This window comes from Pteronotus mesoamericanus, unplaced genomic scaffold (assembly GCF_021234165.1).
Source record: "Pteronotus mesoamericanus isolate MK-2021 breed Mesoamerican mustached bat unplaced genomic scaffold, CSHL_Meso_final contig_230, whole genome shotgun sequence".
Classification (NCBI taxonomy): domain Eukaryota; kingdom Metazoa; phylum Chordata; class Mammalia; order Chiroptera; family Mormoopidae; genus Pteronotus; species Pteronotus mesoamericanus.
The window spans coordinates 1,525,695-1,552,810 of record NW_026555096.1 but is presented as its reverse complement, the minus strand read 5'-3'; the positions used below and the strand labels follow the sequence as shown (position 1 = coordinate 1,552,810).

At 41.0% G+C, this 27,116-nt stretch overlaps 1 protein-coding gene across 1 annotated transcript in view; it reads left to right on the top strand.

Moving 5' to 3' along the window:
• WDFY4 (WDFY family member 4) overlaps positions 1 to 27,116 on the top strand; it is a 328,638-nt gene that overhangs the window by 124,400 nt on the left and 177,122 nt on the right. Inside the window, exons 24-31 of the mRNA XM_054572378.1 lie at positions 1,801 to 1,953; positions 7,660 to 7,733; positions 9,671 to 9,832; positions 10,420 to 10,511; positions 12,264 to 12,363; positions 14,259 to 14,464; positions 15,252 to 15,421; positions 17,646 to 17,771. Of these exons, the coding sequence (XP_054428353.1) occupies positions 1,801 to 1,953; positions 7,660 to 7,733; positions 9,671 to 9,832; positions 10,420 to 10,511; positions 12,264 to 12,363; positions 14,259 to 14,464; positions 15,252 to 15,421; positions 17,646 to 17,771 (1,083 nt within the window). The remainder of the gene's footprint in view (positions 1 to 1,800; positions 1,954 to 7,659; positions 7,734 to 9,670; positions 9,833 to 10,419; positions 10,512 to 12,263; positions 12,364 to 14,258; positions 14,465 to 15,251; positions 15,422 to 17,645; positions 17,772 to 27,116) is intronic.

Sequence of the window (27,116 nt, the reverse complement as noted above, 5' to 3'; positions counted from 1 at the left end):
GCTAGAGGGATTAGGGGTCAAGGTAGAAGTATTTTAAGAAGAGAAATAATAGTACATATTTGTTGGTGGGAGTGACAGAGAGAGAGAGAGAGAGAGAGAGAGAGATGGGTAGAGTTAAAAGAGGAGAGTTATCTCAAGAAACAGTGTCTTTGAGAAAGTGAGGAGCAGAGTCCAGAGGCCAGGTAAGAAACCTTGCTTGTGAGAGGAAGGAATGAAATACAGCCCTTTATTGATATGGTTTTGGGAAGGTGAGAGTGATTATGTCTGATGGTTCCATCTCCCCAGCAGAGTATGAGGTGGAGTGGTAGAAAGGAAGGAAAGTTTGGGGAGGAAGAAGAAGAGATGAAATCATTGCCTTTAGGACAGGGAAGACCAGCTTGCTAGAAAGACAGATTTAGACTGCCAGGCCAAATTGAGTACCAATTTGATATTTGACATTAATAATGTAAAATGAAACCAGCCAGCCTGAATGTGATTTTTCTCAAGCAACTTTCAGCCATCCTAATTATGTCCTGGTGGGGGAGGAGGGAGTGGTCAGTTTTCGGATATGCCAAAGAGTTGACAAGAACAATATAAAAAGATATTGAGTATTTGATGATCACAATTATCTTAGCCAGTTTGGACTGCTATAACAGAATACCATAGACTGGATAGCTTATGAACAAGAGAAATTAATTTTCTCATAGTTGTAGAGGCTGGGAAGTTCAAGATCAGGGTGCCAGCATGGTCAGGTCGGGCAAGGGCCCTCTTCTGGATTTCAGATGGCCAGTTTCTCATTGGGTCCTCACATGGCAGAGAGAGAGAGAGGGAGCAAGGCCTCTTGTGCCCCTAGTTAGGACACTAATCCAACTTGTAAGGGCCCTACCCTTCTGACTTCATCTAATCCTAACTATATCACAAAGGACCCACCTCCAAATATCCTCATGTTGTGGGATAAAGCTTTCAAACTGGAGGGTTTGGGAGGATGCAAACATTCAGTCCATGACAACAAGCAGGACTTACCAATGGAACATTGAAAGAATGTGCCTGAGAGGATGAGGAGAAGGGTGGGCGGTGTCACACCCATGCACAGAGGGAACTGAGCTGTGGGAAAGCTGAGCTGAGAATCCAGATGGGATGGATGAGAACGCAGTTACTAACAGATGGCTACATAGCCTGACTTTTGTGACTGAGGCCAACAGAAATATGAGGCCCAGAATGATCCACCTTATTAGTCTCTGAGGTGGGTCTGAGCTTCTGGGATTCCAGAGCCTCCCTCCTGTATGGACGCCTGCATGGTGCTGGTTTCCCAGGGTCTGCACAGCAGAATGGCACACCTGGTGTCTGCAGCTGGAGTGATATTGGGCATAACTGGATTTATGGGTCATTGGCGCCTTTCTGGTGATATAGCAGCACTTATGGGATGGCTATGGATGTAGGATCCAGTAGGGTACATGAGAAGGAACACTGAGAAATGAGGAAGAAAAATGAGAGAGAGAGAGAGAGAGAGAGATCAAAAGAAAGAGAGAGAGACAGACATACAGACAGACATTCTGGAACACAGAGGAAGAGATTCAGGAAGGAGCATAGGCCCCTATTGAGAGGTCAAGTCACACAAGTACAGAATGGTGGACACTGGTGGGGAAGTAGCCACAGGAGCTGGTGTATGTTTATTCTTCTGAGCCCACAGGAACAAGGAGGTAGCCTGGAGAGCTGAGGAGCTCAGACTGGGATGACCAAAGACAATGGGATGAGAAGGTGAGGGTCAGAGTCCTGATAGTGCACTCATGTGGAGACTGCTTCATGTTTTAACCTTTCCAGATACTGGCATTCCTCCTGAGGAAGAAGACCTCTCTCCTAAACCATCGAGTTTTTCAGCTGATCCTCTCCATTGCTGGCACCGCAGAACTGGGCTTTGGGTCATCTGCTGTCACCAACGTTGGTGTCTTTCAGCATGTTATCTGTGATTTTGAGGTAAACTGGAGATGGGATTTAAGCCCTATAAAAATGTAAGATGGTTAAAAGAAAGTCTGGAGCTTCCTCTAAACCCAGCGGGTTGGCTTCTTAAATAGTTATGATAGTTATAAGAGGGAAAGCCTCAAAGACTTTGGAGCATAGATGGCCTGGTTTATAATGAAATCCTAATACCAATGGGCTGTGTGGCCTTGGAAAGTCTCTTGACTTCTCTGAGTTACAGTTTTCTCAAGTATGAAATAAAAACCATCATCTTCCTTAACAGGCTGGTGCGCATGTCAAACCAGACAGTATCTGGGAAACAATTTTAGAACTGTAGGACAATATATATGTTAAAAAAAATATGCTTCCCTGGCCAGGTGGCTCAGTTGGTTGGAGAGTAATCCCTTACACCAAAGGGCTGCAGATTTGATCCCCAGTTGCATGTGCACAGGAGGCAAGCAATCTATGTTTCTCTCTTTCTCCCTTCCTCTTTCTAAAATCAATAAAAAAATAAGACCTATCTTCAGGTGAGGAGTTTTATATATATATATATATTCCTTTGAAGAGATGTCTCACTCTTCACAAGCACTCCTTTAAAGAATGACTGAGAAATGATTAGGGCATGCCTGAGGCTCAGAGAGGAGTTTTGCACAAAACTTTGGGTGGATAGATCCATGATCCATTTAGGAAGCATCATTTACTGAGTACATACTGGGGTCAGGCATGGAGGTATGCTGGAGTCATGGTGATAACCAGGATGCAGCACCTCCATACAGTCACCTGGGCTTGGGACACAACAAAGGTGACATGCAATGTGCTGGATGTGAAGGAGGCCCGGAAGGTGGGAGTGGGAGAACACTCAGTCAGCTTTACAGATTGGGGACTCTGGGGCTGAGTCTGGCAGAGTGCATGCAGTGGGGGACATTCCAGGCACCGTGTATGTTATTTGCACACATGCAGGGATGAAAGCAGCCAGGGGGACTGAGAGCAAATGGCTTGAACAGCACCTGTCAGGGAGTTGTTGCAAATAGACATGAGGCTAGAGTGGGAGAGAGAAAAGACAGGCTGAAGATGCTAAGCTGCAGGACGTGCATTTTAATCAATATATGAGAATATGCTGGAGTCCATGGAAGTATTTTAAAAACTGTTTTCTAAGTTAAAAATCAAGTATGCTTATTACAGAATACTTTAAGTTAGAGAAAAGTGTGTGTGGGAGGAAACTCCTATTTCTGAGACCTAGACAACTGTTGTCAACCTTGGATGCATCTTTTGTTAAACTCTCTATGCATACTATTATATTTTTATCATAGTCATAATCTTAGTGTAGATATTATTAATCCTACCTTTTTCCACATAACATAAACTTTAAAAATTATATTACAAACTTTTACAAGCATTTTCCTGAGGTTACAATATAATCTGTGTTGTGTCTGGTTTCTTCATCATTCCCCTATTGTCAAATTCTTAGACCATTTCTATATATTGTTATGATTGAATGCTGTTATACATAATACTTTCGTGTACACATTCCCCCTACTTAAAAGTTCCTTAGAATTACTAGGATAAAGGCTTTTATTAAAATTTGTTTATTGTTCAATCATAGTTGTCCCCATTTTTCCCCCATTGTTCTCCCCTGTTCTGTCTATGCCCCACCCCCCACATTCAATCCTCCCCTACATTATCATTGTCCATGGGTCCTTAATGCATATTCCTTGATTTGTCACTTCCCCATCTTTCCCTTGTTATGCCCGTCTCCCATCTCCTCTGGTCACTGTTGGTTTGTTTTTTTATTTCCATGTCTCTGGTTCTATTTTGCTCCCTTGTTTATTTTGTTGATTAGGTTCCACTTTAGGTGAGATCATATGGTATTTGTCTTTCACTCCCTAGCTTATTTCATAAATATAACAAATTAGAGATTGTTGATAAGTTTGGTAAACTGCAGATACCTATGGATGTTATTTAGAGAATCAAAATTTAATGTTAGGTCTATCACTCAGGTGGGAAGAACCCCAGGCAGGGAGATGGGTCATTAGATTGGTACAGAAACCCAGGTGGATGATTTTGAAACCTGAATTTGCCACAAAAACAGTAAGATAAAGAGGATCAATGAAGATCATAATTCAAATTAGAATTTATTTGTATGGAACTGAATAACAAGGAAAATACTATGTATCAAAACCCTGTGGGGGCACTGCTGGAAGCTGGAGATAGAAGAAAATTTATAGTCATCAATGTGCATATTAGAAAAGAACATTGTAAATTAATGAACAGAGGCTTTCTATCAAGAAGTAGAACAACTGAAAAGCAAGCAAAAAACAAAACAAAACAAAAAGAAAAATACAAAAACCCCAAACAAACAAAAACAGAATTCCAAGAAAGAAGGAAAAATAAAGATGAGAACATCAATTATTTAAACAGAAAAAAAAAAAAAACAAACATAGAAAGGATCACTGAAGCCAGTAACTAGAACCTCTGTCTGGTGTGGCTCAGTGGATTGAATGCTGGCCTGTGAACCAAAGGATCACAGGTTTGATTCTGAGTCAGGACATATGCCTGGTTATGGGCCAGGTCCCCAGTTGGGGGTGTGTGAGAAGCAACCACACACTGATGTTTCTCTCCCCCTCTTTTTCCCTCCCTTCCTCTCTCTCTAAAAATAAAGAAATAAAATCTTAAAAAAAAGGAAAGAAGACAGGAAGCACTCAATAGTTTTAGGAAGGAAAAGGAAATAATCACCTTGGAGGAATGAGCAATTTGAAGGGTAACAAGAAAGTAGGATCAGTACCCTTGTGCCAATAAATGTGAACATTTAGCTCATTTGAATGATCTGGAAGAAAATAAGTTCCCAAAACTCGCTCAAAAGGAAATAAAAAAACTCAAATAGTCCTGTAACCATCAAATAAATGTAATCACAGGTTTAAAATCTTACAAACAATATCCACAAGGAAAGTCTAGGACCAGTTGTCTATAGAGGAGCTATACTGGCCCTAGATCTGAAGATAAATTTAGGATTGTGAGGGAAGCCAACAGGGCCTGATAGATAGACTCCCTGTGCACAACAGGAAAGGAGACGTGCACAAGTGGCTTTGCTACAGCAGACAGCATGCCCTGTCCAAAATGCTGTGTCCATGCATTCATGCTCAGGCAGCATGGTGTCCCTGCCACCAACCTGGCCCAGAAATGACCCATGGAGGAACCCCTGGGGCTCCCACTGCCCACTCCTGAAATGGCAATAGGCACCACCCTCCCTGAGTAAACTTTCCTCAGGTGAGCCAGTGCCTTTAAAGCTGAGGTTAAGAAAACAAGTGACCAATAAAAAACAAAGCCAAGAAAACCAAGTAAAACAAAATGAAGTCAAGTAAAATAAAATTTTGAGATTACATGGAGAAAATATCAAAAACGAGTTTCCCAAATATCTGCCTACATCAAGTAAAATGAGGCCAGAGATGTGTACATTGCATTTGAAGGTCACTGACAGGCCTGAGGAAAAGGAAATAATAGGTTCAGAAGTCAGGTGAAGAGTGGGGAGGAGGATGGAATTAGACAGTATTTTGAAGAAGAGAAAAGAAAATAGAGGGGAGGAGTTTCAGGACTTGAGATTGGAACCGGGTCTGGTTGTAGGCTGAGAAGGAGGAAGCAGTGAGAAAGGGGTGATTAAAATACCAACGGGAAAAACAACTATTGATGGCACAAGTCTTAAAGAAGGAAGAGGGTTTGGAGAGAAGCAAAGGGGTTACAAGAGAAAGGGTGGGATCCTTGATGTTAGGGACCGACAGCTGAGGGGACTCATGAAGTTGAGAGCAGTTAAGTCTTAGGCTTTTGGTTCTTTGAAGAAGGGACAGGATGGCTCATTCTGGCCTGTGAGGTGATCTCAGGGGTGGAATGAGGGCACAGTTTGAAACATTACTTATTTGATACTTAAATACATCAAACATCTCAATGAAGTCCTTAGTATATGGGTGATATGACAGGAAAACAAGCAAAAGATTCAATTATCTCCGTTTCCCATCATTTAGATTCTTGGTATCATTTAAAGTAATTTCGAAAAGAGCCAGCAGCATCAGATGTGCTGTGGCAATGTCTTAGCGTTCTAATGCTCTAGAAAGGAAATCAAGGCTGTGCTGTGGTGGGGAGGGGAAGGGGCCCAGCAGCATACTAGATTGGTAGGTTCCTGTCTTTCTATCTCTCAGCTCCCAAAACAGAGCCTGATGTGTCATGTGTTCCATGACTGCCTTTGTGAATGAATATGACAAGTATGCAGGGCTCTTGGCATCCTACTGATGGGTACCTTGAGGTACCATGGCTGCCACTCCTCCCCCACTGGAGCCATGTCAACCACACCAACTCTCCCATGGCTGTTGCTTTACCTCTGTGTGCTTTGAGCAGGGACTGTGCTTACAGGGGCTGGAAATCTGTCAGCCTATTTCTGGCTTAGAGCAGCAAACTTACTTCACCATGATTTTCTTTGCATTCATTCTTAAAAAAAATAGGTTCTTATTAAGTGCCCACTGTAAGGTAGGTGTGATACTAGGCCCTGGTTTGCTTTCTTGGGCCTTCTGATAAACTTGGGTAAACTGGGACTCTTCTGCTTTCTCTCCTAAGAGCATAGCCATGGCTGCCTGCTTCATTCAAATAAGGTTGGTTATTGATCCTATGGGTCATACTCTACAGATGGCCTGTTGGGGAACACAGCAAGGGGGCAAGAAGATGGGCTCCATGGTTTGACAGACCAGGCTTTGATAAATGTGCCTATTAATAAATGGTTGCCGGGTAAGTTACTAGTGTCTCTGAGCCTCAATCTTCTCATCTACTAAATGCAGATATTATTTTAGGACTTTGCATGGTACTTCTTACCACCCCCAAATGGTATAATTGCAAAGTGTGAGCTCTTTTTTGGTGTTAGATGAATGCCTTATTATAACTGTACAGCTGAATCTTCTACATTTGGGGCCTTAGGAAGTCTTTAGTATTTAGAGATAAGAAATAATTGAGATCTCTAAAGGGATGTAGAAATGAGACATGAAGGCTCACCATCAACTAGGTCCTAGAGGATAGTTAGCAGCTGCATTTTGTTTACTATGAATGAAAACAACCTGAATGATAATCTTCACTCTGGAAATCTCAGTGCATTTCACATCTGTGTCAGCCATAGTTATGTTGCACAAGAGAAGGGAATACAGGTTGTGCTGCTGTTTTTATGAAGAAAGTGTTGCATGCACAAACTGGGTGTATAGTTGCTATAGCATAAAACCAGAAAGGTGATACCCAGCTCCTAATTCCAGTCCTACCACTTGCTGGTGGTGAGTGGGACTTGTCACTCAGCTGCTCTGTCTCAGCCTCTATTTTCTCATCTCTAAAGTGGGAACACTCGCACTTGCCTTGCAGGATGAGATAAGTTTGGGTATGTGGACACATGGGCTGCAGGGCCCAGGGCGGGGCAGACACTGGTTAGCACAGGTGTCCTTGGTTGGAATCTAGACTCATAGTGAAGTGCCAAGTAGCAACAGAGAAGAGGAGAATAATGATATTTGAGCTGTCCCCCAGAGCTGGAGCCCTTTACGTTCTGTCAACAAGAGATTTGGTTGGATTCCAGAGGTGGAAAATTATGTTAGTGACTCCAAGCCAAAGGAGACTATGTCTAGCACCCTATCTATTCAGACTGCCTGGAAACACTTTTTTTTCCCCCCACACATGCCTTGGTTTCATTGTGTGTTTTCTGTCTTCTAGCTCTGGATGAATGCTGTGGACAATCTGGAGCTCTCCCTCTTTTCCCATCTTGTGGAAATCCTTCAATCACCAAGGTAGGCTGGGCTTTGGCAGCCTAGACCTTAAAGCCAAAGACTTCATGCCAAGAAAAGGGACTAAGAGGGCAAGATGGCCAGTGGCTGAGTAACTGTGGCCCTTGCCCACTCCCAGAGCACTGAGTCCCCTGATGGCAGCATATCTGTCTTAGACTATCCAGGCTTCTATAACAAAAATATCATGGACAGGGTGGCTTATAAACAACAAAACTTTATTTCTCATAGTTCTGGAGGCCGATAGATTCAGTGTCTGGTGAGGACTGCACTTCCTGGTTCATATATGTCTATCTTCTCACTGTAACTTCAACCTGGTAAAACAGGCATGGGAGCTCTCTGGTGCCTCCTTTTTGACAGTGCTAATCCCATTCGTGGGGCATCATGGCACTCCCAAAACCTCACCACTAAGGGTTAGGTTTCTATGCAAGGAATGTCACAAACATTCAACCTATAGCAGCACCCTTCCCAGTAGCTCACATATGTGGGGCATGTCTGTCCTGCTGTTTTGGGGCCTCGCAAGGCAATTTTCTAGCCCTGGCAACTAGCACCATCTCAGGGCTCAGTAAAAGAGAATACATATGCCTCCTGACCCACTGTCCCTCTAAATGACCTCTCATGTAACTTTCTGAATTAGTCAGGGCTCTTTTGGTTGCAAGTGGCAGAACTATACTCCAAATAACTTAGAAGAAAGAAAGAGGAAAGGAAGGGGGAGAGAAAGGAAGTGGAGAAAGAGGAAATTTATCGCATATACAATTGAATGGGGCAGATCTTCAGCTATGGCTGCGTGGCACTCAGAGCACTTTATCTGAGATCTGTCACTGATTTTGTAATAGCTTTCTTCCTTGCTGGTGTAATTTCAGAAGGCCTTTTGTGGGAAGTTGGCTGCTGGCTCCTCAGAGCATATCCTCTGTTCAGCACAGTCCCAGAGAGGGCTACTTTTTGCTCCATTGTCCTAGCAATAGGATGAAGTTTCATGGGGCCACCTTGGGTTACTCAGCCCAGCTTGGAGCATGACTTCATCTCTGGGGTAGGTGGAGGGGAGTTAGAAAGGTGTTTCCCAAAGAAAACCAAGGGCTGTGATCAGAATAAGGGAGAAGAGAGGCAGGGAAGCAAATATATGAATATTCCATTGCACATGGCTCCTTGGCGCTGCAAGTTCAGAGAAGAATAAGACACAGCCCTGGGGAGAAGAAATACAGAAAAACAGAACTGGGCTGCTATGCTTTTTGTGTACCAGGGATGTGGAACCTGGCAGATTAACATGTTAGAAGTAAATGACAGTTCAAGAAGGAGGAATTTACCCAAATTCACCCTCCACCTCTTTGTCTTTCCCATTTTCTACTTTTTCTCTGTACTTGTTATTTTCAAAGAGGTGGGTATTTACTCTGGTAGCTGCTTTCTTGGGTGGGGGGAGTAGAATTTACTGGAAATTGCATTGTGATTAGCCCAAGGAGGGGAATGTGGATGCTTGAATTCTGTCTGGTTCCCCTTTGACTCTCAGCGGCGTGTTCATCCACTTTGTGGTTTGGGGCTGCAGGAAGAGTGCACACCAGACAGGCTCGCCAGGGCCCCATGCCCCTGCCTGTTGCAAAGTGCTCACGGTCACTCTCAAGTCTGCTGTCTTGTTCTGAGTTTTCTGAGACCACCATTAGTTTTCCCTGAGGTTTGGAATTTAAACATCAATAATTGGGGGTTGTCTTTGAAGGCATTTTCGGTGGGGGGTGTGTGGAAAGGTACAGGAGCCTCATCCCAAGTGGCTCTGGCACTTGGCAGACACTTATTCAATGGGTGTCTGACAGCATTTTGATTAGTTGCCAAGTGAACATTGGAGTTAGAGGGCCATAGAACAAGCCCAGCCTGGAAAACCTTTTTAGCAGAAATACAGCAAATTTGGTTCATTCCAGTAAAAGCTTTTACTGCTTCTCTCCTGGGCTCACCAGGGAAGGACCCCGGAATGCTGAAGTTGCTCACCAGGCCCAGCTTATACCCAAGCTCATCTTCCTCTTCAATGATCCAGGCCTTGCCCCCTCCAAGATCCCAACCATCACTGCCATCCTGGACTGTCAGCTGAGGGGCCACTTCAGTATACAGGACTTGCTCAGGTACCACACTTCCCAGGGGAAAGGGCAGAGCCTTGGACTGTTTCATGAGGGAATTTAGGCCCCAGCTCTCTCCTGACCACACTTAAACCAGCATTGCTACCCTTCAATGCAGTGTCAGGTTCTATTCTTTGGAACCTTCTAGAAGATTTCTGATCAGGGCCAAGAGTTGAAGAAAGGGGTAAATGTGTGAGACTCCCCAGCAAGGCTGTGTGTTCACTGCTCCCTGGTGCTCAGACACACCTATTGTGCCAAGAATTTAAGGCTTTCCATGAGCACAGCCATCAGCACAGCTATTACCCAACATGTCTGCCTTTTGCAGACTTCCCAAAGAGCAGTCCCAGCTGGTGTGACATTTAACCTTGTCCATCATCATCATCATCTGTTCTAGTGACCTGGCAGAGCCAGAGCTAACTGCTCTGATGAATCCTGGCAGATTAGAAGTCTCTGAAAAGATCAGAATGAAGTGATTCCCTTTGAACCCTTCCTTGGAGCAGCATTTCAGAGGCTCTATATAGAAAACCTTAATATGTGTTCAGCAGACATGACTAAGCCCCATGTTGAATGTGTCCTTCTTTCTCTACATTAAGGGTTGCACTGTTTGTCATGTATACTCTCAAGCCTTCATCGGTGGATGAGAGGCAGATCTGCATGGATGGAGTCCCAGGGCAATCTGTGCCTGGTAAGAAGACCTTTCCCAGAAGGCAGCCTGAGGCAGAAGGATGACCATAACAGCATACCTGAGAGCCACACATTGTGGGACATTTTCCAGAGGGAAAGGCTGAGACAAAGGAAGGAGAAGGCATCCACACCTGAGAAATTTTTCCAGATAGTGACTTATGGGGTCATAATTTTATGATTAAGGTCACAAACCAAATTAAACTATATACTCTTTCTTTACAACCTGGAATGGCCTCCAGGATAAAATTCAGTTTTCTATAGATTGGCAGGTAGGCTCCTTCAATGCCCATTCCATACCTGCCTTCCTGGTTGAATCTTCCCACTCTTGCTCCTCTGATGAGCCCCAACTTCAGCACTCTGAAGCCCTTGCAGGTCCTAATGTGTAATGGACTGCCCTCTGTCCGTGCTTTGCACATGCTGTTTCCTCTGCAGGAATATCTGCCCTCCCCTATTCCTGCTCCCTACCATATCCCACTAGACTAGCCATTCCTAGTCCCACCAAGCCATATTAAGTAACCCCCTCTAGGCTTCTAAAGCCCTTGGGCTTACTCTAATGCAAAGGTTTGTGACTGGTTTCTTTGAATGTCTCTCTCCCTAACCAGGCAGAACAATAGTTATGTCATGTTCCATATTCCCTCTGCTAGGGTCAGTGTGAGAGAACAGTTACTGTCCGCTTTTTCCTGGGCCCTCCAGATCTGTGCTGTCCAAGATGGGAACCTCAAACCATATGAGGCCATTTTATTATAATTAATTGAAATGAAATGCAATTAAAAATTCCATTCCTCAGTCTCACTAGCCACATTGCAAGTGCTTGATAACCACAAGAGGCTAGTGGTCACCACATGAACAGGGCAGACATAGAACATTCTTATTGCAGAAGATTCTCCTGGACACTGTTACTAAATCTAAATTAATTCTCTCTTCTCCTTAGAGTGGGACTTAAAAGTAGAAATTACCATTCCCATTTTACAGATGAGGAAACTGAGACTCAGAGATATTAGGACTTTAATAAGAAATTGGGCCAGAATTTTAAAAGAGGAGAATCTGACTCCATTTTCTCAAGCTGCTTTCATCAGTTCTAATTCTACAACTTGGTCTCTGCACCCTGAGTTGGTTGTAAAATAACTGGCTAACCAAAGGAATGAATGAATGGATAATGGGCCAACAGTGAGTTTACTTAGTCAACCCTTCTTATATGGGTTCCATTCTGAAACTTTTGTAAGAACGTCTTTTGCTGACAGTGTTCAGATGTTCTTCAATACCATGATAACATTCAGAAGTAAAGTTTCTTTTTACACTGGATCTATATACCTCTTGCTATAACTTAAACTCTATTTTTATTGCAGCATCGATATGCCAAAAGCCTAGGCTAGATGCTAGTTTAGAGCAGGAATCAACACTGAGAACCATAGTCTTCACCCTCTACCCCCAATGTCTTACATGATATCCAACAGTTAGTGGATGCTCAAGAAATACTGCAGCCTATGATAATTAAAAAAATATTCTATTGGAAGATAAATTTTTCTGAAGGTCGGGAGATTGAAAACATCTCTAGTTAAAGAGAACTTTAAGAATATTTCCTGAAAATTTTTAAAGCATTGTATTGAAGTCTAGAATTGAACGACAAAATTTGGAGTCCCGTCCATGCCCCAAGTCCTCAGTGAAATAAACATTTGGTGAATATGATTGCTTACTGCAGAAAATATGTCTCTTTACAGCATTTACTTTCAAATCTAAATTTTCTCTTTTGTAGCTGGAAGCCAAACATCTGGAAAGACAATCTGGCTCAGAAACCAGTTGCTGGAGATGCTGCTCAGAGTAATATCGTCCTCCCAACTTCATCTGTCCTCTGAGTAAGTAGCTCCAGGAAGAACGATTTGGCATGAGGCTGCCTCATACAGGGTGTGGTGTTAAAACCTTTTCCTAATGAAAAGTTTAGTATCTCAGAGTTGGCTTTCTGCAGTATGTTTCCTGTACTAGTCAGAAAGAAAATTATATTTTCTCCATACAATAAAGCAGACTTTGCCCCAAGATATTCCAATGAAAATGTTTAATGGCCATAGTAACTGGAAACAGATTTGGTATAATTACAATAAGCTCCTTTTGTCACCATAGCTCTAGTATAATTGTCATTGTTTCGGCAGTTGTGACAATTACCGATTTTGATGTCCTTTACTTGGCAGACAATAGAAGGGAGGAATAGTTAGCTTAAATGACATCTATTAAGGCAAAGACTTGCCAAATTCTTCTGCTATTTACAGTTAGTTGCTTAGTTATTATCCCAATTTGGAAAAAGAAATAACCTGCCTTCAATCAATTTTCAAAACCATGTGTAATCATAAAATTCTATTAACTCTCCCACTGACTGTCTGCTTGACATCCAACCCTGGAATCAGTTAGTTAACAGCTATTTGTTGAACACCTGTGATGTGCCAGACACTGTTCCTTGATGTGAGAATGTGGTGTTGAGCAAGTCAGTCCAGATCCTTGCTCTTGCCAAGTTGACATTTTAGTGTTTATGTGTGTTTGGAGAAGGAGTGGGGGTTACCCCTCTGTAAAACAGCTTTGCAAATAGTGCTTAAAAATTTGCCAATCCTTAAGTCTTCACCTTGCTAGACTCTAAACATGGTAAAACTGGAAAACTTGGAGATATGCTAGTCTCAACCTTTGCTTTTCATTATTTTTGAAAGAGAATGTGGTGTAGTGCTTAAGCACCTGGGCTCAGATGTTAGAACAGCTGGGTTCAAATCCCAGCTCTGTCCCCAGGGGAGGTAACAAACTCTGAATGCCCTCTTCTACTCATCTATGTGAGAATAAAAAGAGTACTTGCCATAGATGAAAGTTAATATGTGGTTAGCTTGGAGCATGATGCCTAAGATAATATGAATACTTTATAAGCTAACTGCTGTCATCATCTTCACCATCACCACCACACCACTATCATCAAAGAAAATGGGCAGAGTACAGCAAGCGTTCTGACAAAGTCATCCAGTCTGTCAATTCAGAGGCACGACTAGAAGACTTGACAGTCTCTTGATTCCTAGTCCAGTGGCTACACCCTCACCATGCATAGGTTTTCAGCTGACACCGAGAACACTGCCTAGGACAGGCACATCCTTCCCTGGCTTCCAGGAGGCTGGATTCTTCCTTGAGCCATTGCCTGTTGAGAACTGGCTGCCCACCTCCCTGTCCTCCAGTTCCCTCTAGCAAGTCTGTATTCTCTGACTCATCATTTTAAAGTTTATTTTTGAAAATGACAGTAAATCATGTTTTTTTTCCTAAACCAATAAAGATGCAGAAACTTTAGTCTATTCCATTTAGATTAGTTTTGACCAGTATATTTTAAAAAGGAGGTAAATAATCGTTATGTGCTTTATATGGCTATGTTGTTGAAATTGGGTGGATGGCTATCAGACACTGTGGAAGTGTGAGTATCAGTGAGCAGGGCTATCAAGGGGCCTGCATGTTTTATAGCAATTGATACATAGTTTCCAATTGTTTTGAAAACCTTCTGCCAACTTAAACTTCAGGCATTAATAGACAAATTCATCTATTTTGCAGCAACTTTGCTAGCATTTTGTTCACCATTCTTTTAAAAATGTGATATGTATTTTTTTAAGTGATATCCGGATGTTAACCTTAGTTTGCCTTTTGTAGGTGACTAGCAAGGCTGGTCATTATTCATATTTTCTGAATATGCCATTTGCTCATGGAACAGGATAATTCATTGCATTTACTGACCCCCTAGGACGAAGGAGGAGGTGTTCCTGAGCCTAGGGCCCGACTGGTTTCTGCTGCTCCTGCAAGGCCACCTGCACCCCAGCACCATTGTGCTGGGACTGAAGCTGCTGCTGCACTTTCTGTCAAGCCCTAACCTCCTCACACGTTTCAAAGACGGCCTGTCCGCAGGATCCTGGGTGGAATGCAGCTCCAAAGGCATGGACATCATGATGGGTGAGTGTGCAGCTATCTCCGGGGGGCTGGGCATCATCTCATCAAGGCGGGGTGCGGCCTGCCTGTCTCCTGCTCCCTGTTTGGGACCTTCAGGACTCCTGGGCAGTAGTATCACCTTGACCCCTGGTTCCCAATCAGCCCTACCCTCTCTGATTTCCCTTTTAGGATCCTCAAGAACCTCACTTCTCTTCATATACTGGGGCCTTCCCTCCACTTCTCTTTCCCTGTTCTTGGGATGTTTCTCCCAACCCAGAATACCAGCAGGTATCTCCTGACTGATGTGGATTCATCCTCAAGGTCTCAGTTCAAGCGCCACTTTCTCTAGGAGAGGAGGGTCCTGCTTGAATTAGGGCTCCTCTATTATACTCTCTTTGCCCCTATTACTGTCCTTTATAGTGCTTATCACAAGCATATATTTAGTTGGTATTTAATTGCTTCATGTGTGTTCCTTCCAGTATTGTTATACACTTGGTGAAGGCCTGGAGTTCTGTACATTTTGTGAGGACATTATGTCCTTGTTGCCTAAGACAAAGTTACTTTGTGAACTCTAAGGTTGTAGGTACTAAATATCTGTTTTTGAATAAATGAATGAGCATATCAGAAATAGGGAAAGGAATTATTGTTGAGCATTTTCTTGTGCTCATGTGTGTATGACATATATTTCTATCCAGAATTTCCATAGGATGAATGAGGGGCAGGGAATTCCCTCATGTGTCCAATCCTCACCTTGGCCAGAATCAGTTGCAGTTGTTCTTAACCAGATTTCGTGCCCCTTCCTCATCAATAGATAACCTGAAGAGCCATGCTCCCACACCTGACCAGAGCCCCTGCCTTCTTCCTGGATTCCGTGTTCTGAATGACTTTCTGGCCCACCATGTTCATATTCCGGAAGTCTACCTCATTGTGTCCACCTTCTTCCTGCAGATGCCACTTACAGAGCTGATGGGCGGGCCCAAGGTAGGTTCTGGGGATACCCCAGCGATGGAGTGCCACACTTAGTCTTCTGATTCCACTTCACTGAAGCAGTTCCCTAAGACTCTCCACCTTACCCTGATCCACTTCTTCTAGTGTCTATTGTCCTGACCCATTTCTTTCTCTAGCAGTCCACACACCTTGGGTGGCTCTTCAAACACCCTTGACTTCCTCCACTACTGTCTTCCATCATCCTCCCTAGCAACTCTCCATTTTTGTCAGTCCCACTTTTAGAGATTTTTCTCCTTTTGAACACAGCAGAGAAGTCTGTGGTGGTGGTGGGTGGTGTGGGGAGGTGAATAGCTGTCACCATAGACTGAGAGCCTCAGCTTAGACCTTCACCTTAGTAATTCCCCTATATTCTTATATAAACCTTATATGTGCTGAGTTGTGCCCAGCTTCTTCACTTGTCTGCCCTTCATGCTGTGATCTCTTTCTCTAGGAGAAGAGGGTCCCACTTGAATTAGGGCTCCTCTATTATACTCTCTTTGTTCCTTTTATTGTCCTTTATAGTGCTTATCACAAGCATATATTTAGTTGATATTTAATTGCTTCATGTGTGTTCATTCCAGTATTGTTATACACTTGGGGAGGGGCTGGGGTTCTGTACATTTTGTGGGGTATTATGTCCTTGTTACCTATGACAAAGTTACTTTGCGGAAGGTTGTAGGTACTAACTATCTGTTCACTTGCCTGCCCTTCATGCTGTGATCTCCCTGAGTCACCTCCACATGGTGTGCTTGGCCACCCTGTGCCCTTTATGATCTCTTTCTCTCACCGTCAGCTGCCTCAGATGCCACTTCCTGCTCAGACCCCCTGGACAGAAGGAGCCATCCTTCCTTTGTGCCTCAGCATACCTTTGCCTTATGTGGCACAGACAGACTTACATATTTGCCTTTCTCTTTAGGTAATGAGCACCTCAAGAAGAGACCTACCTTTTACTTACCTTCTTGGGCACCTGACAAATAGCTGAATCAAAAATTGTTTTTTTGGTCTTTTTTTTTTCAGGCTTTTTATTTTTTTTTTAATTTTATTTTAATTTTATTTTTTCAAATACATTTGTCTCTGCCAACCCCCCACCACTTTCCCTTGCCCCCTCTCTCCTTCCCTCCCTCAGCTCTTCCCCTTTGGTTTTGTCCATGAGACCTTGCTATATGTTCCTTGATTTTCTCCTTCTGTGGGTTATTGTTAAGCTGTTTTTTTGGTCTTAATTGAGTTGTGTTAAATTGCACTGAATTGGGGGGTCACAGTTTGCAAATAGAGGGCTAAAAAGTACACTTCTTTTGCATATCATTATGTAGTTGTTAAAAAGATTTTATTTATTTATGCTTAGAGAGAGGGAAAGGGAGGGGAAAAAGGGAAGGAGAGAAACTTCAATGTGCAATTGGTTACTTCTAGCACACCCCTAACTGGGGACCTGGCCTGCAACCCAGGCATGTGCCTTGATCAGAAATTGAACTGGTTACTCTTTGGTTTGCAGTATGACACACAACCCACTGAGCCACACTGGTCAGGGCTGCACATCATTATATTTGACAGATCTAAATCTCGATATATAATTGAAGTTTTATAAATCCCACTTCAAAATAAAGTTCTGTATGCTGGGCTGAGTTCATCAAAATCCTGTATTTTTATTTCTCTAAGAATGTACCTAGGAACCATATATCTGCTGAGTGCCAGGACCCATGATAAATATTTTACATATTTCATTTCACTTGATATTTATAACAACCCTATGGAGTAGACAATGCAATTTTTATTTCACAGAGAGGGAAATTAAACTGCCAAGAGGCTGACTAGCATGCTTAAACCCAGCTTTTAAAGAGGCAAAGTCAGATCATCTTGCTTGTCAACCAGTGCTCTGTCCACTGCAGTCTGAAGTTTCTCTGAAAGGAATTTATCATGTCTTCTATAATACCATTCACAAAGATTCATTAAAGTTAATTGGGACAGTATTTGTGATGTCAGACTACAAGGACTAAACTCGACCCAAGTTGTTAGTGGGGTCTCCAGTGCCTTCCTGGAGGATTATATTGCCCTTATGGGGGCTGAAATTCCCCATATGGCCCAGCCAGCCAGGCTGTTACTGTGCTGTTCTGCCTTTCCAAATGGGGTCCTTTGGGGAATCTCAACATCCTGGCTGAAAAGGCAGCCATCCCAGTATGTTGCCAGGTGCAGGATTCACTGCAACCCCAGCCTCCTCTTTCAGGACAGCCTGGATGCCTCACTGCAGTGGCTCTTGCAGAAGCACCACACCGAAGAAGTCCTCCGGGCCGGACTGTGCACTGAGGGTGCCCTGCTGCTCCTGCAGTTGCTGAAAGCCACCATGAGCCAGGTGAGTTCCATTCCCCAATGCCATGAGAAGGGTCAGACAAGTGTGGAAGGGTTACCTTGACTTTTCCCAGCAGTTTCCAGGTAATGCAGGTAATTAGCAAGTGTTATTTAGAATCCTTGGTAAAAGAGGCAAGGCAGGTTCCTGGCAATAACTTAGTTGCACAAAAGGGAAAGCCAGCCTAAATGTTTCTAGTGCAGTTTATCTGCTCTTGCCAACAGACTTAGATTTTCTCCCTCCCTCCCTCCTTCCTTCCTCTCTTTCTCCCTCCCACTCTCTCTCTCCCTCCTTTCTCTCTTTCATTGTTGCTAATGCTTTGGTTCCATTTTGTCTTCTGTAATTCCATATTTTGAAAGTTTAGGTTACAACTTATATGTGTAATATTTAATCTGCATGTACAGTTGGGACTGTCCCTTATACAAAAGATTCCCTCTGCCTCTAGGAAGCTATAATTCTAGATAGTATAAAAATTGAAAAAAAAATCACTCTAACACATTAATAAAATTTTATCTGTTGAATGATGAAAAACATTAAATCTGGGTCAAAATATATGACCCCTAATGTAAGTTTGAATTCTTGTATCCTTTTTAATGATTTCAGACTGCCAGAAATGGCAAAGTCAGAAGTAAATACACTTTAAATTTTAAATAACTTAAAATGGAAAAAGAATGCCTTTAAAAGTTATTTTAGGACTTTTCTGCTCAGGGTTTCAAGCTGAAGTTTCAGTGATATGATTTGATGTAATTTCCAAATCTCTTATCTGTAGTTTACTCTTCTTACTGCAGTTGCTACTGTTTTTTAAAAATTGTTGTTCAGTTAACATTGTCCCCATTTCCCCCTCCCACCTGTTGTTCTCCCCTGCCCCATCCAGCCCCCGCCTCCAAAGACAATACTCTCCCCATTGTCCTCGTCCATGGGTCTTTGTACATGTTTCCTTTCTTTCCCATTATACACCTCCCCGCTCCTCTCTGGTCCCTGTCAGTTTTTTCTTTATTTCCATGTCTCTGGTTCCTTTTTGCTCATTTGTTTGCTTTGTTGATTAGGTTCCACTTCTAGGTGAGATCATATGGTATTTGTCTTTCACCAACTGGATTATTTCACTTAGTATAATACTCTCAGTTCCATCCATGCTGTTGTGAAGAGAAGGAGTTACTTCTTTTTTTCTGCTACATAGTATTCCATTGTATAAATGCACCACAGTTTTTTGTTCCACTCATTTACTGATGGTCATTTAGGCTGTTTCCAGCACTTGACTATTGTAAATTGTGCTGCTATAAACATTGGGGTGCATAGGTTCTTGTGAATTGATGTTTTCGGATTCTTAGGGTATAATCCCAGCAGTGGAATTGCTGGGTCAAAAAGCAGTTCCATTTTTAGCTTTTTGAGGAAATTCCATACTGTTTTCCACAGTGGCTGCACCATCTGCGTTCCCACCAACAGTGCACTAGAGTCTGTTTTCTCCATAACCTTGCCAGCACTTGTTTGTTGATTTACTTATGATGGCCATTCTGACCAGTGTGAGGTGCTATTTCATTGTAGTTTCAATTTGCATCTCTCTGATGTCTAGTGATGTTGAGTACCCTTTCATATGTCTCTGGGTCCTCTGTATCTCTTCTTTGTAGAAGTGTCTGTCCAAGTCCTTTGCCCATTTTTTAACTGGATTGGTTGTGTTCCTGGAGTGGAATCATGTGAGTTCTTTATATATTTTGGAGATCAAACCCTTGTCCAAGGTACCATTGGTAAATATATCTTCTCATACAGTTAGTTCCCTTTTTAATTTGCTGATGTTTTCTTTAGCCATGCAGCAGCTCTTTAATTTGATGTAGTCCCATTTGTCTATACTTTGCTTTATATCCCTTGCCCTAGGGGACACATTGATGAAAATATTGCTGTGTAGGATATCTGAAATTATCCTGCCTATGTTCTACCCTAAGACTTTTATGGTGTCATGATTTATAAATAAGTACTTTATCCATTTTGAGTTTATTTTGGTGTATGGTGTAAGTTGCTGGTCTAGTTTCTTTTCTTCTTCTTCTTCTTCTTTTTTTTTTTTTTTTTGCCTGTAGCTGTCCAGATCTCCCAACACCATTTATTGAAAACGATAATTTTACTGTATTTTATGTCCTGCTCCCTTTGTCAAATATTAATTGACCATATTTCCCATTTGCTTAATCACTTGACTTTCTTCACCAAGAGATTTATACATTCAGTCAAAGACAACATTTCTGAGCAATTACTTTAGGTCAAGAGTTTTGGGACCCTGTGAATGGGGAAAAAAGGGCTTCTCTCCTGAAAGAACTCACCTCTGCCAGGACAAGTGGGCCTCACTTCCAATGAGATGTGTTTTAGAGAAGACATGTCTACCCGCTGATGACATGACATAGAGAGGCTTCGTGGAGAGCCTTCAGTTAAGGCCATCCAGGTCCACCATATGTGGATAAAGAAGTTGCTTTAGACATGAAGGCAAGGGTCAGGTTTTTATATCAGTATTATGCTAGCTTTATTTTTAAAAGGCTCTTTATATTTAAGAAGATATTAAATCTATAGTTTTCATATTATAATTTTCCTATGAAACTTCTTGGGTCTGAATTTTTTCCATTATTGCCCCTTTTAAGCTTTTCAATGTCTCTTTGACCTAGTTGAAGTAACATATTTTTAAAAATCTTCCCACTTATTTAATTTGCACAACTGATCTCTTTTAAATTATTTAATTTTTGTGATTATTTTCTCTTTTTATTCTTAATTTATAAGTTTATACTCTCTTTTTGCCCCACCCCTCCCATTATTTAAAAAGCTCAGAACTTACAGATTTATTTAAAGAACCACCTTGGGATATATTTATCATTCTCCTGATTTCTTTTTTCTAGCTAGTTCTAAGATTTTGATATTTGACATCTTCATCTTTTTTGTTTTGTCTTCTAGAGTTTCTGTGATTGCAGATTTTTTAATTCTTTCTTTTTCATTGTTCAAATAAATTTGTCTCCATTTTCCTGCTACCACAGTCCACTGCCCCACCCACACCCACCTCCCACCCTCAATCCTTCCCCACTTTGGCTTTGACCATGGGTCCTTCATACATGTTCCTTGACTTGACCCTCCCCCTCCTTTTCCCCATTAACTCCCTCCTTCCCTTTCATTACTGTCAGTTTTTTTTTTCTTTCAATGTTGCTGGTTATATTTTTCTTGCTTGTTTGTTTTAATGATTAAGTTCCACTTATAGGTGGGATCATATAGTATTTGTCTTCATTCCCTGGCTTATTTCACTTAGCATAACGCTCTCCAGTTCCATCCATGCTGTTGAAAGGTAGTAGCTCTTTCTTTTTTCTACTGAGTAGTACTCCATTGTGTAAATACACCATAGTTTTTTGATCCATTCATTTATTGATGGGTACTTATGTTGCTTCCAGCACTTGGTTATTGTTAATTGTGCCACTATGGACATTGGGGTGCATAGATTCTTGTGAATTGGTGTTTTGGGATTCTTAGGGTATAATCCCAGCAGTGGAATTGCTGGGTTAAAAAGTAGTTCCATTTTTAGCTTTTTGAGGAAATTCCAAACTGTTTTCCACAGTGGCTGCAGCAGTCTGCATTCCCACTGTGTACTAGGGTTCCTGTTTCTCCACAACTTTGCCAGCACTTGATGTTTGTTGATTTGTTTATGATGGCCATCCTGACTGGTGTGAAGTCACATCTCGTTGTCATTTTATTTTGCATTTCTTTGATAGCCCATGATGGTGAGCATCCTTTTATATGTCTTTGGGCCCTGTGTATGTCCTTAGAGAAATGTCTGTTAAGGTCCTTTGCCCATTTTTTAATTGGATTATTTATCTTCCTGGAGTGGAGTTGTGTGAGTTCTTTACATATTTTGGAAATAAAACCCTTGTCTGAGGTTTCATTGGCAAATATATTTTCCCATACAGTTGGTTCCCTTTTCATTTTGCCGATGTTTTCTTTAGCCATGCAGAAGTTTCTTATTTTGTGAACATGACACCAGCACAGAAATAATAAAGTAGATCAATGAAATAAAGTGAGCATTCCAGAAACAAATGTATATATCTGTCTAACAGTGTAATATATGATTAAATTGATATTTCAAATCATTGGGGAAAATAAAGCTTATTCAACAAATAAAGTGCCTGGACCACTATTACTCGAAATAAAACAAGTATAGAGCCCTATTTCATGCATTATACAAAAAATATTCAAGTGAGTTAAAAATCAATATGTAAAAATCAAAGGTGTTTTAAGAGAAAATACAAAATAATATTTTTCTTACACTGAAGTAACATATTCACACCCAGAAGCTATAAATTAAAATATTGACAATATGGCTGTATTAAACATGTAAGACTATACAGTAATATTCATATAAAAAAGTTAAAGGACAAGTAATAGAATAAGAAAATATTTGCAACACATCTAAAAAAGAGTTAATAGGTTTTTATAGGGAAAAAAATTCAACAAACATTTAGTGAAAAAATCAATAAGGAATACCAAGATGTCATTCAAAGCCTTTTTAAAAAATAATAGAAATAGGCAAGAAATATACAAAAACAGGTTTAGTTTCATAAAGTAACAATTAAAATATGACATCACTGTCACAATCAGATTAATAAGTATTAAATATATTGGTAATATCAAGTATCGGTGACTGTGAAAGGAACTGGATATTCATAGGCTCTTTTTCTTCTTCTTCTTAAAGCAGTCCCTCTAGTATATCTTGCAATGCTGGAGGTGTATTCTTTTAGCCTTCTTTTGTCTGAGAAACTCCTTATTTCTCTTTCCCTTTTAATTGAGAGCCTTGCTAAGTAGAGCAGTCTTGGTTGCAGGCCTTTGCTTTTCATGAATTGGAATATTCCTTGCCATTCCCTCTGGCTTGCAGTGTTTCCGTTGAGAAGTCAGACGCTAGCCATATTGGGGCTCCCTTTTATGTTATTACTGTTTCTCAGTTGCTGCCTTTAGGACTCTCTGTTTGTCTTTGATATTTGCCATTTTAATGATGATGTGTCTTGGAGTGGGCCTCATTGGGTTCCTCTTGAATGGGGCCCTCTGTGCTTCCTGGACTTGTGTGACTTTTTCTCTCCTCCAATTAGGGAAGTTTTCCATCCTTACTTTTTCTCTATCCCTTACTCCTCCTTCTTCTCCTTCTGGTATCCCTATTATAGGGATATTATTATGTTTCAGGTTGTCCTGCATTTCCCTAAATGACTCTTCATTCTTCTTGAACCTTTTTTTCATTTTATTGCTCTTTTTGGGAGCTTTTTTCTACCTTATGCTCCAGCTCGCTGATTAGGTCCTTAGCTTCATCTAGCCTGCTTTTGATTCCTTCTGCTGTGTTCGTCACTTCAGAAATTATATTATTCATTTCTTCTTTCCTCTTATTGATATTTTGTATTTCCTTTTTCATGCTGATATAGTTTACAGTAAGTGCCTCATAGTTTCCCTGTAGTTTTTTGTCCCTCTCTGAACTCACTGAGCTCATTGAGCTTTCTTAGAACAATTCTTTGGAACTCAGTATCTAATAGTTTGCTTGCCTCTATTTCATTTACTTCTCTTTCTGGGGACTCCACCTTTTTCTTTGATTGAGGGGTGTTTCTTTGTCTTCCCACTATTTGTGAGATTCTTCTTTTCTGCTTCTGCTTTTAATTTTTTTATTTTTTATTTTTGAGGAGAAAGTAAGTTTTTAATTGGACGATATATTGCAGAATTCTATTTAATTTTTTCTTTTTTAAAATTAATCAATTTATTTTTTCAAATACATTTGTCCCCACCTTCCCCCGAACACTCTCCCCTCCTCTCCTCCCTCCCTCAATCTTTCCCCACTATGGCTTTGTCCATGAGTCCTTGGTATATATTCCTTGATTTGCCCATTCCTTTCCTTTTCCCCCACCCACCCCTCCCTCTTTCCCTCTTGTCTCTGTTGGTTTCTTTTCTTTTTCTTTTATCCAGTGTGGCTGCTCTTATTTTCCTTGCATCTTTGTTTTGTTGGTTAGGTTCTGCTTATAGGTGAGATCATATGGTATTTGTCTTTCGCCTCCTGGCTTATTTCGCTTAGCATAATCCTCTCTAGTTCCATCCATGCTGTTGCAAAGGGTAGTAGTTCTTTCTACTGCATAGTATTCCATTGTGTAAATGTACCATAGTTTTTTGATCCAATCATGTACTGAAGGGCATTGAGGCTGCTTCCAGTACTTGGCTATTGTAAATTGTGCTGCTGTGAACAATGGGATGCATAGGTTCTTTTGAATTGGTGTTTTGGGATTCTTAGGGTATAGTCCTAGCAGGGGAATCACTGGATCAAAAGGCAGTTCCATTTTCAGCTTTTTGAGGAAATTCCACACTGCTTTCCACAATGGCTGCACCAGTCTGCATTCACACCAACAGTGTACTAGGGTTCCTTTTTCTCCACAGCCTCGCCAGCACCTGTTGTTTGTTGATCTGTTTATGATGGCCATTCTGACCAGTGTGAGGTGGGATCTCATGGTGGTTTTGATTTGCATTTCTTTGATGGCTAGTGATGCTGAGTATCCTCTCAAATGTCTCTGGGTCCTCTTTATCTCTTCCTTGGAAAGGCGTCTGCCCAAGTCCTTTGCCAATTTTCTGATTGGATCTTTTGTCTTCTTGGAGTGGAGTCGTGTGAATTCTTTATATATTTTGGAGATCAAGCCTCTATCTGATGTATCATTAGCAAATATATTTTCCCATATGGTTGGCTCCCTTTTCATTTTGCTGATGTTTTCTTTAGCTGTGCAGAAGCTTCTTAGTTTGATGAAGTCCCACTTGTTTATTCTTTCCTTTATGTCCCTTGCTTTAGGAGACATATTGGTAGAAAAATTGCTGCATGGGATATTGGAGAGTTTCCTGCCAATGTTCTCCTCTAGGACTTTTATGGTGTTGTGACTTATATTTGAGTCTTTTATCCATCTGGAGTTTATTTTTGTGTATGGTGTCAGTTGATGATCCAATTTGAATTTTTGGCATGTAGCCGTCCAGCTCTCCCAATATCATTTGTTGAAGAGGCTATTATTACTCCACTTTATGCTTCTGCCCACTTTGTGAAATATTAGTTGCCTATATAGACCTGGGGTTATTTCTGGGCTTTCTATTCTGTTCCACTGGTCTATGGGTCTGTTCTTGTGCCAGTACCAGATTGTTTTGAGTATAGTGGCTTTGTAGTAGAATTGATGTCCGGTATTGTGACCCCTCCTACTTTGTGTTTCTTTCTCACAATTGCTGTGGCGATTCGGGGTCATTTATGGTTCCATATAAATTTTTGAAATGTCTGTTCTATTTCTGTGAAATACATCATTGGTATCTTAATAGGGATTGCATTGAATCTATAAATTGCTTTGGGTAGTATGGACATTTTGATGATATTAATTCTTCCAATCCATGAGCATGGTATGTGCTTCCATTTATTTGTGTCTTCCTTAATTTCTTTCTTTAATGTTGTATAGTTTTCTGAGTACAGGTCTTTTACCTCCTTGGTTAAATTTATTCCTAGGTACTTTATTTTTCTTCTTGCTATATCGAATGGTATTTTTTTTCTGATTTCTTCCTCTCTTTCATTGCTGGTGTACAAAAATGCCTTTGATTTCTGAATATTGACTTTGTATCTTACTGTTTTGCCAAATTCACTTATTAGGTTGAGTAGTTTTTTGGTACAGTCTGCAGGGTTCTCTATGCACACTATCATGTCATCTGCAAACAATGACAGTTTTACTTCCTCCTTTTCCATTTAGATACCTTTTATTTCTTTTTCTTGTCTGACCGCCATGGCTAGGACTTCCAATAAGATGTTGAAAAGAAGCAGTGAAAGCGGACATCCTTGTAGTGTTCCCGATCTTAGTGGGAAAGCTTTCAGTTTTTGCCCATTGAGCATGATGTTGGCTGTAGGTTTTTCATATATGGCCTTTATTACGTTGAGGAATGTCGCATTTATTCCCATTTTGCTGAGTGTTTTGATCATAAATGGCTGCTGTACCTTATCGAATGCTTTTTCTGCATCCATCGACATGATCATTTGGTTTTTGTCTTTCCTTTTGTTTATGTGATGGATTTCATTTATTGATTTGCGTGTGTTAAACCATCCCTGTATCCCTGGGATGAATCCCACTTGGTCATGGTGGATAATCTTTTTAATGTATTGGTGGATGCGGTTTGCCAATATTTTATTGAGGATTTTAGCATCTATGTTCATGAGCGAAATTGGTCTGTAGTTTTCTTTCTTTGTAGGGTCTTTATCTAGTTTTGGGATTAGGGTGATGCTGGCCTCATGAAAAGAATCTGGGAGTCTTCCCTCCTCTTGATTTTTTGGAATAGTCTGAGAAGGACAGGGGTTAGCTCTTCCTTAAATGTTTTGTAAAATTCTCCTGTGAAACCATCCGGTCCAGGGCTTTTGGGTGTTGGGAGTTTCTTGATGACTGCTTCAATTTCCCCAGCTGTTAGCGGTCTGTTCAAGCTTTCTGTTTCTTCCTCCTTCAGTGTTGGAAGATTATACTTTTCTAAAAATTTGTCCATTTCATCAAGATTTTCAAATTTCTTGGCATATAATTGTTCATAGTAGTTTCTGACAATCCTTTGTATTTCTGTGGTATCAGTTGTTATTTCTCCTCTTTCATTTCTGATATTATTAATTTGGGTCCTCTCCCTTTATTTCCTTGATGAGTCTGCTTAAAGGCTTGTCAATTTTATTTATCATTTCAAAGAACCAGCTTCTGGATTGGTTGATCCTCTGAATTGTTCTTTTTGTTTCTATGTCATTCAGTTCTGCTCTAATTTTGACTATTTCCTTCTTTCTACTTGCTCTGGGATTTATTTGTTGTTGTTTCTCCAGTTCTTGATGTTGTAGTGTTAGATCTTTTATTTGAAATGTTTCTATCTTGTTTGGATAAGCCTGTATTTCTATGAACTGCCCTCACAGCGCCGCCTTTGTTGTGTCCCATAGGTTTTGGACTGTTGTATGTTCCTTTTCATTTGCTTCCAGAAACTTCTTGATTTCTTCTCATACCTCATTATTGACCCATTCATTGTTTAATATTCTACTGTTCAGTCTGCACAAGTTTGCACATTTTTGAGGTTTCTCTTTGAGGTTTATTTCCAGTTGCAAGCTCTTGTGGTCTGAGAAAAAGTTGGGTATTATTTCAATTTTCCTGAATTTGCTGAGGATTGCTTTGTGTCCTATCACGTGGATCTTTGAAAAACTTCCATGAGCATTTGAAAAGAATGTGTATTTTGCTTCTTTGGGATGTAAGGTTCTATATATGTCAGTTAAGTCTATTTGATTCAGTGCGTCATTGAGCTTCACAATATCCTTGTTGATGTTTTGTTTGGAAGATCTGTCCATTG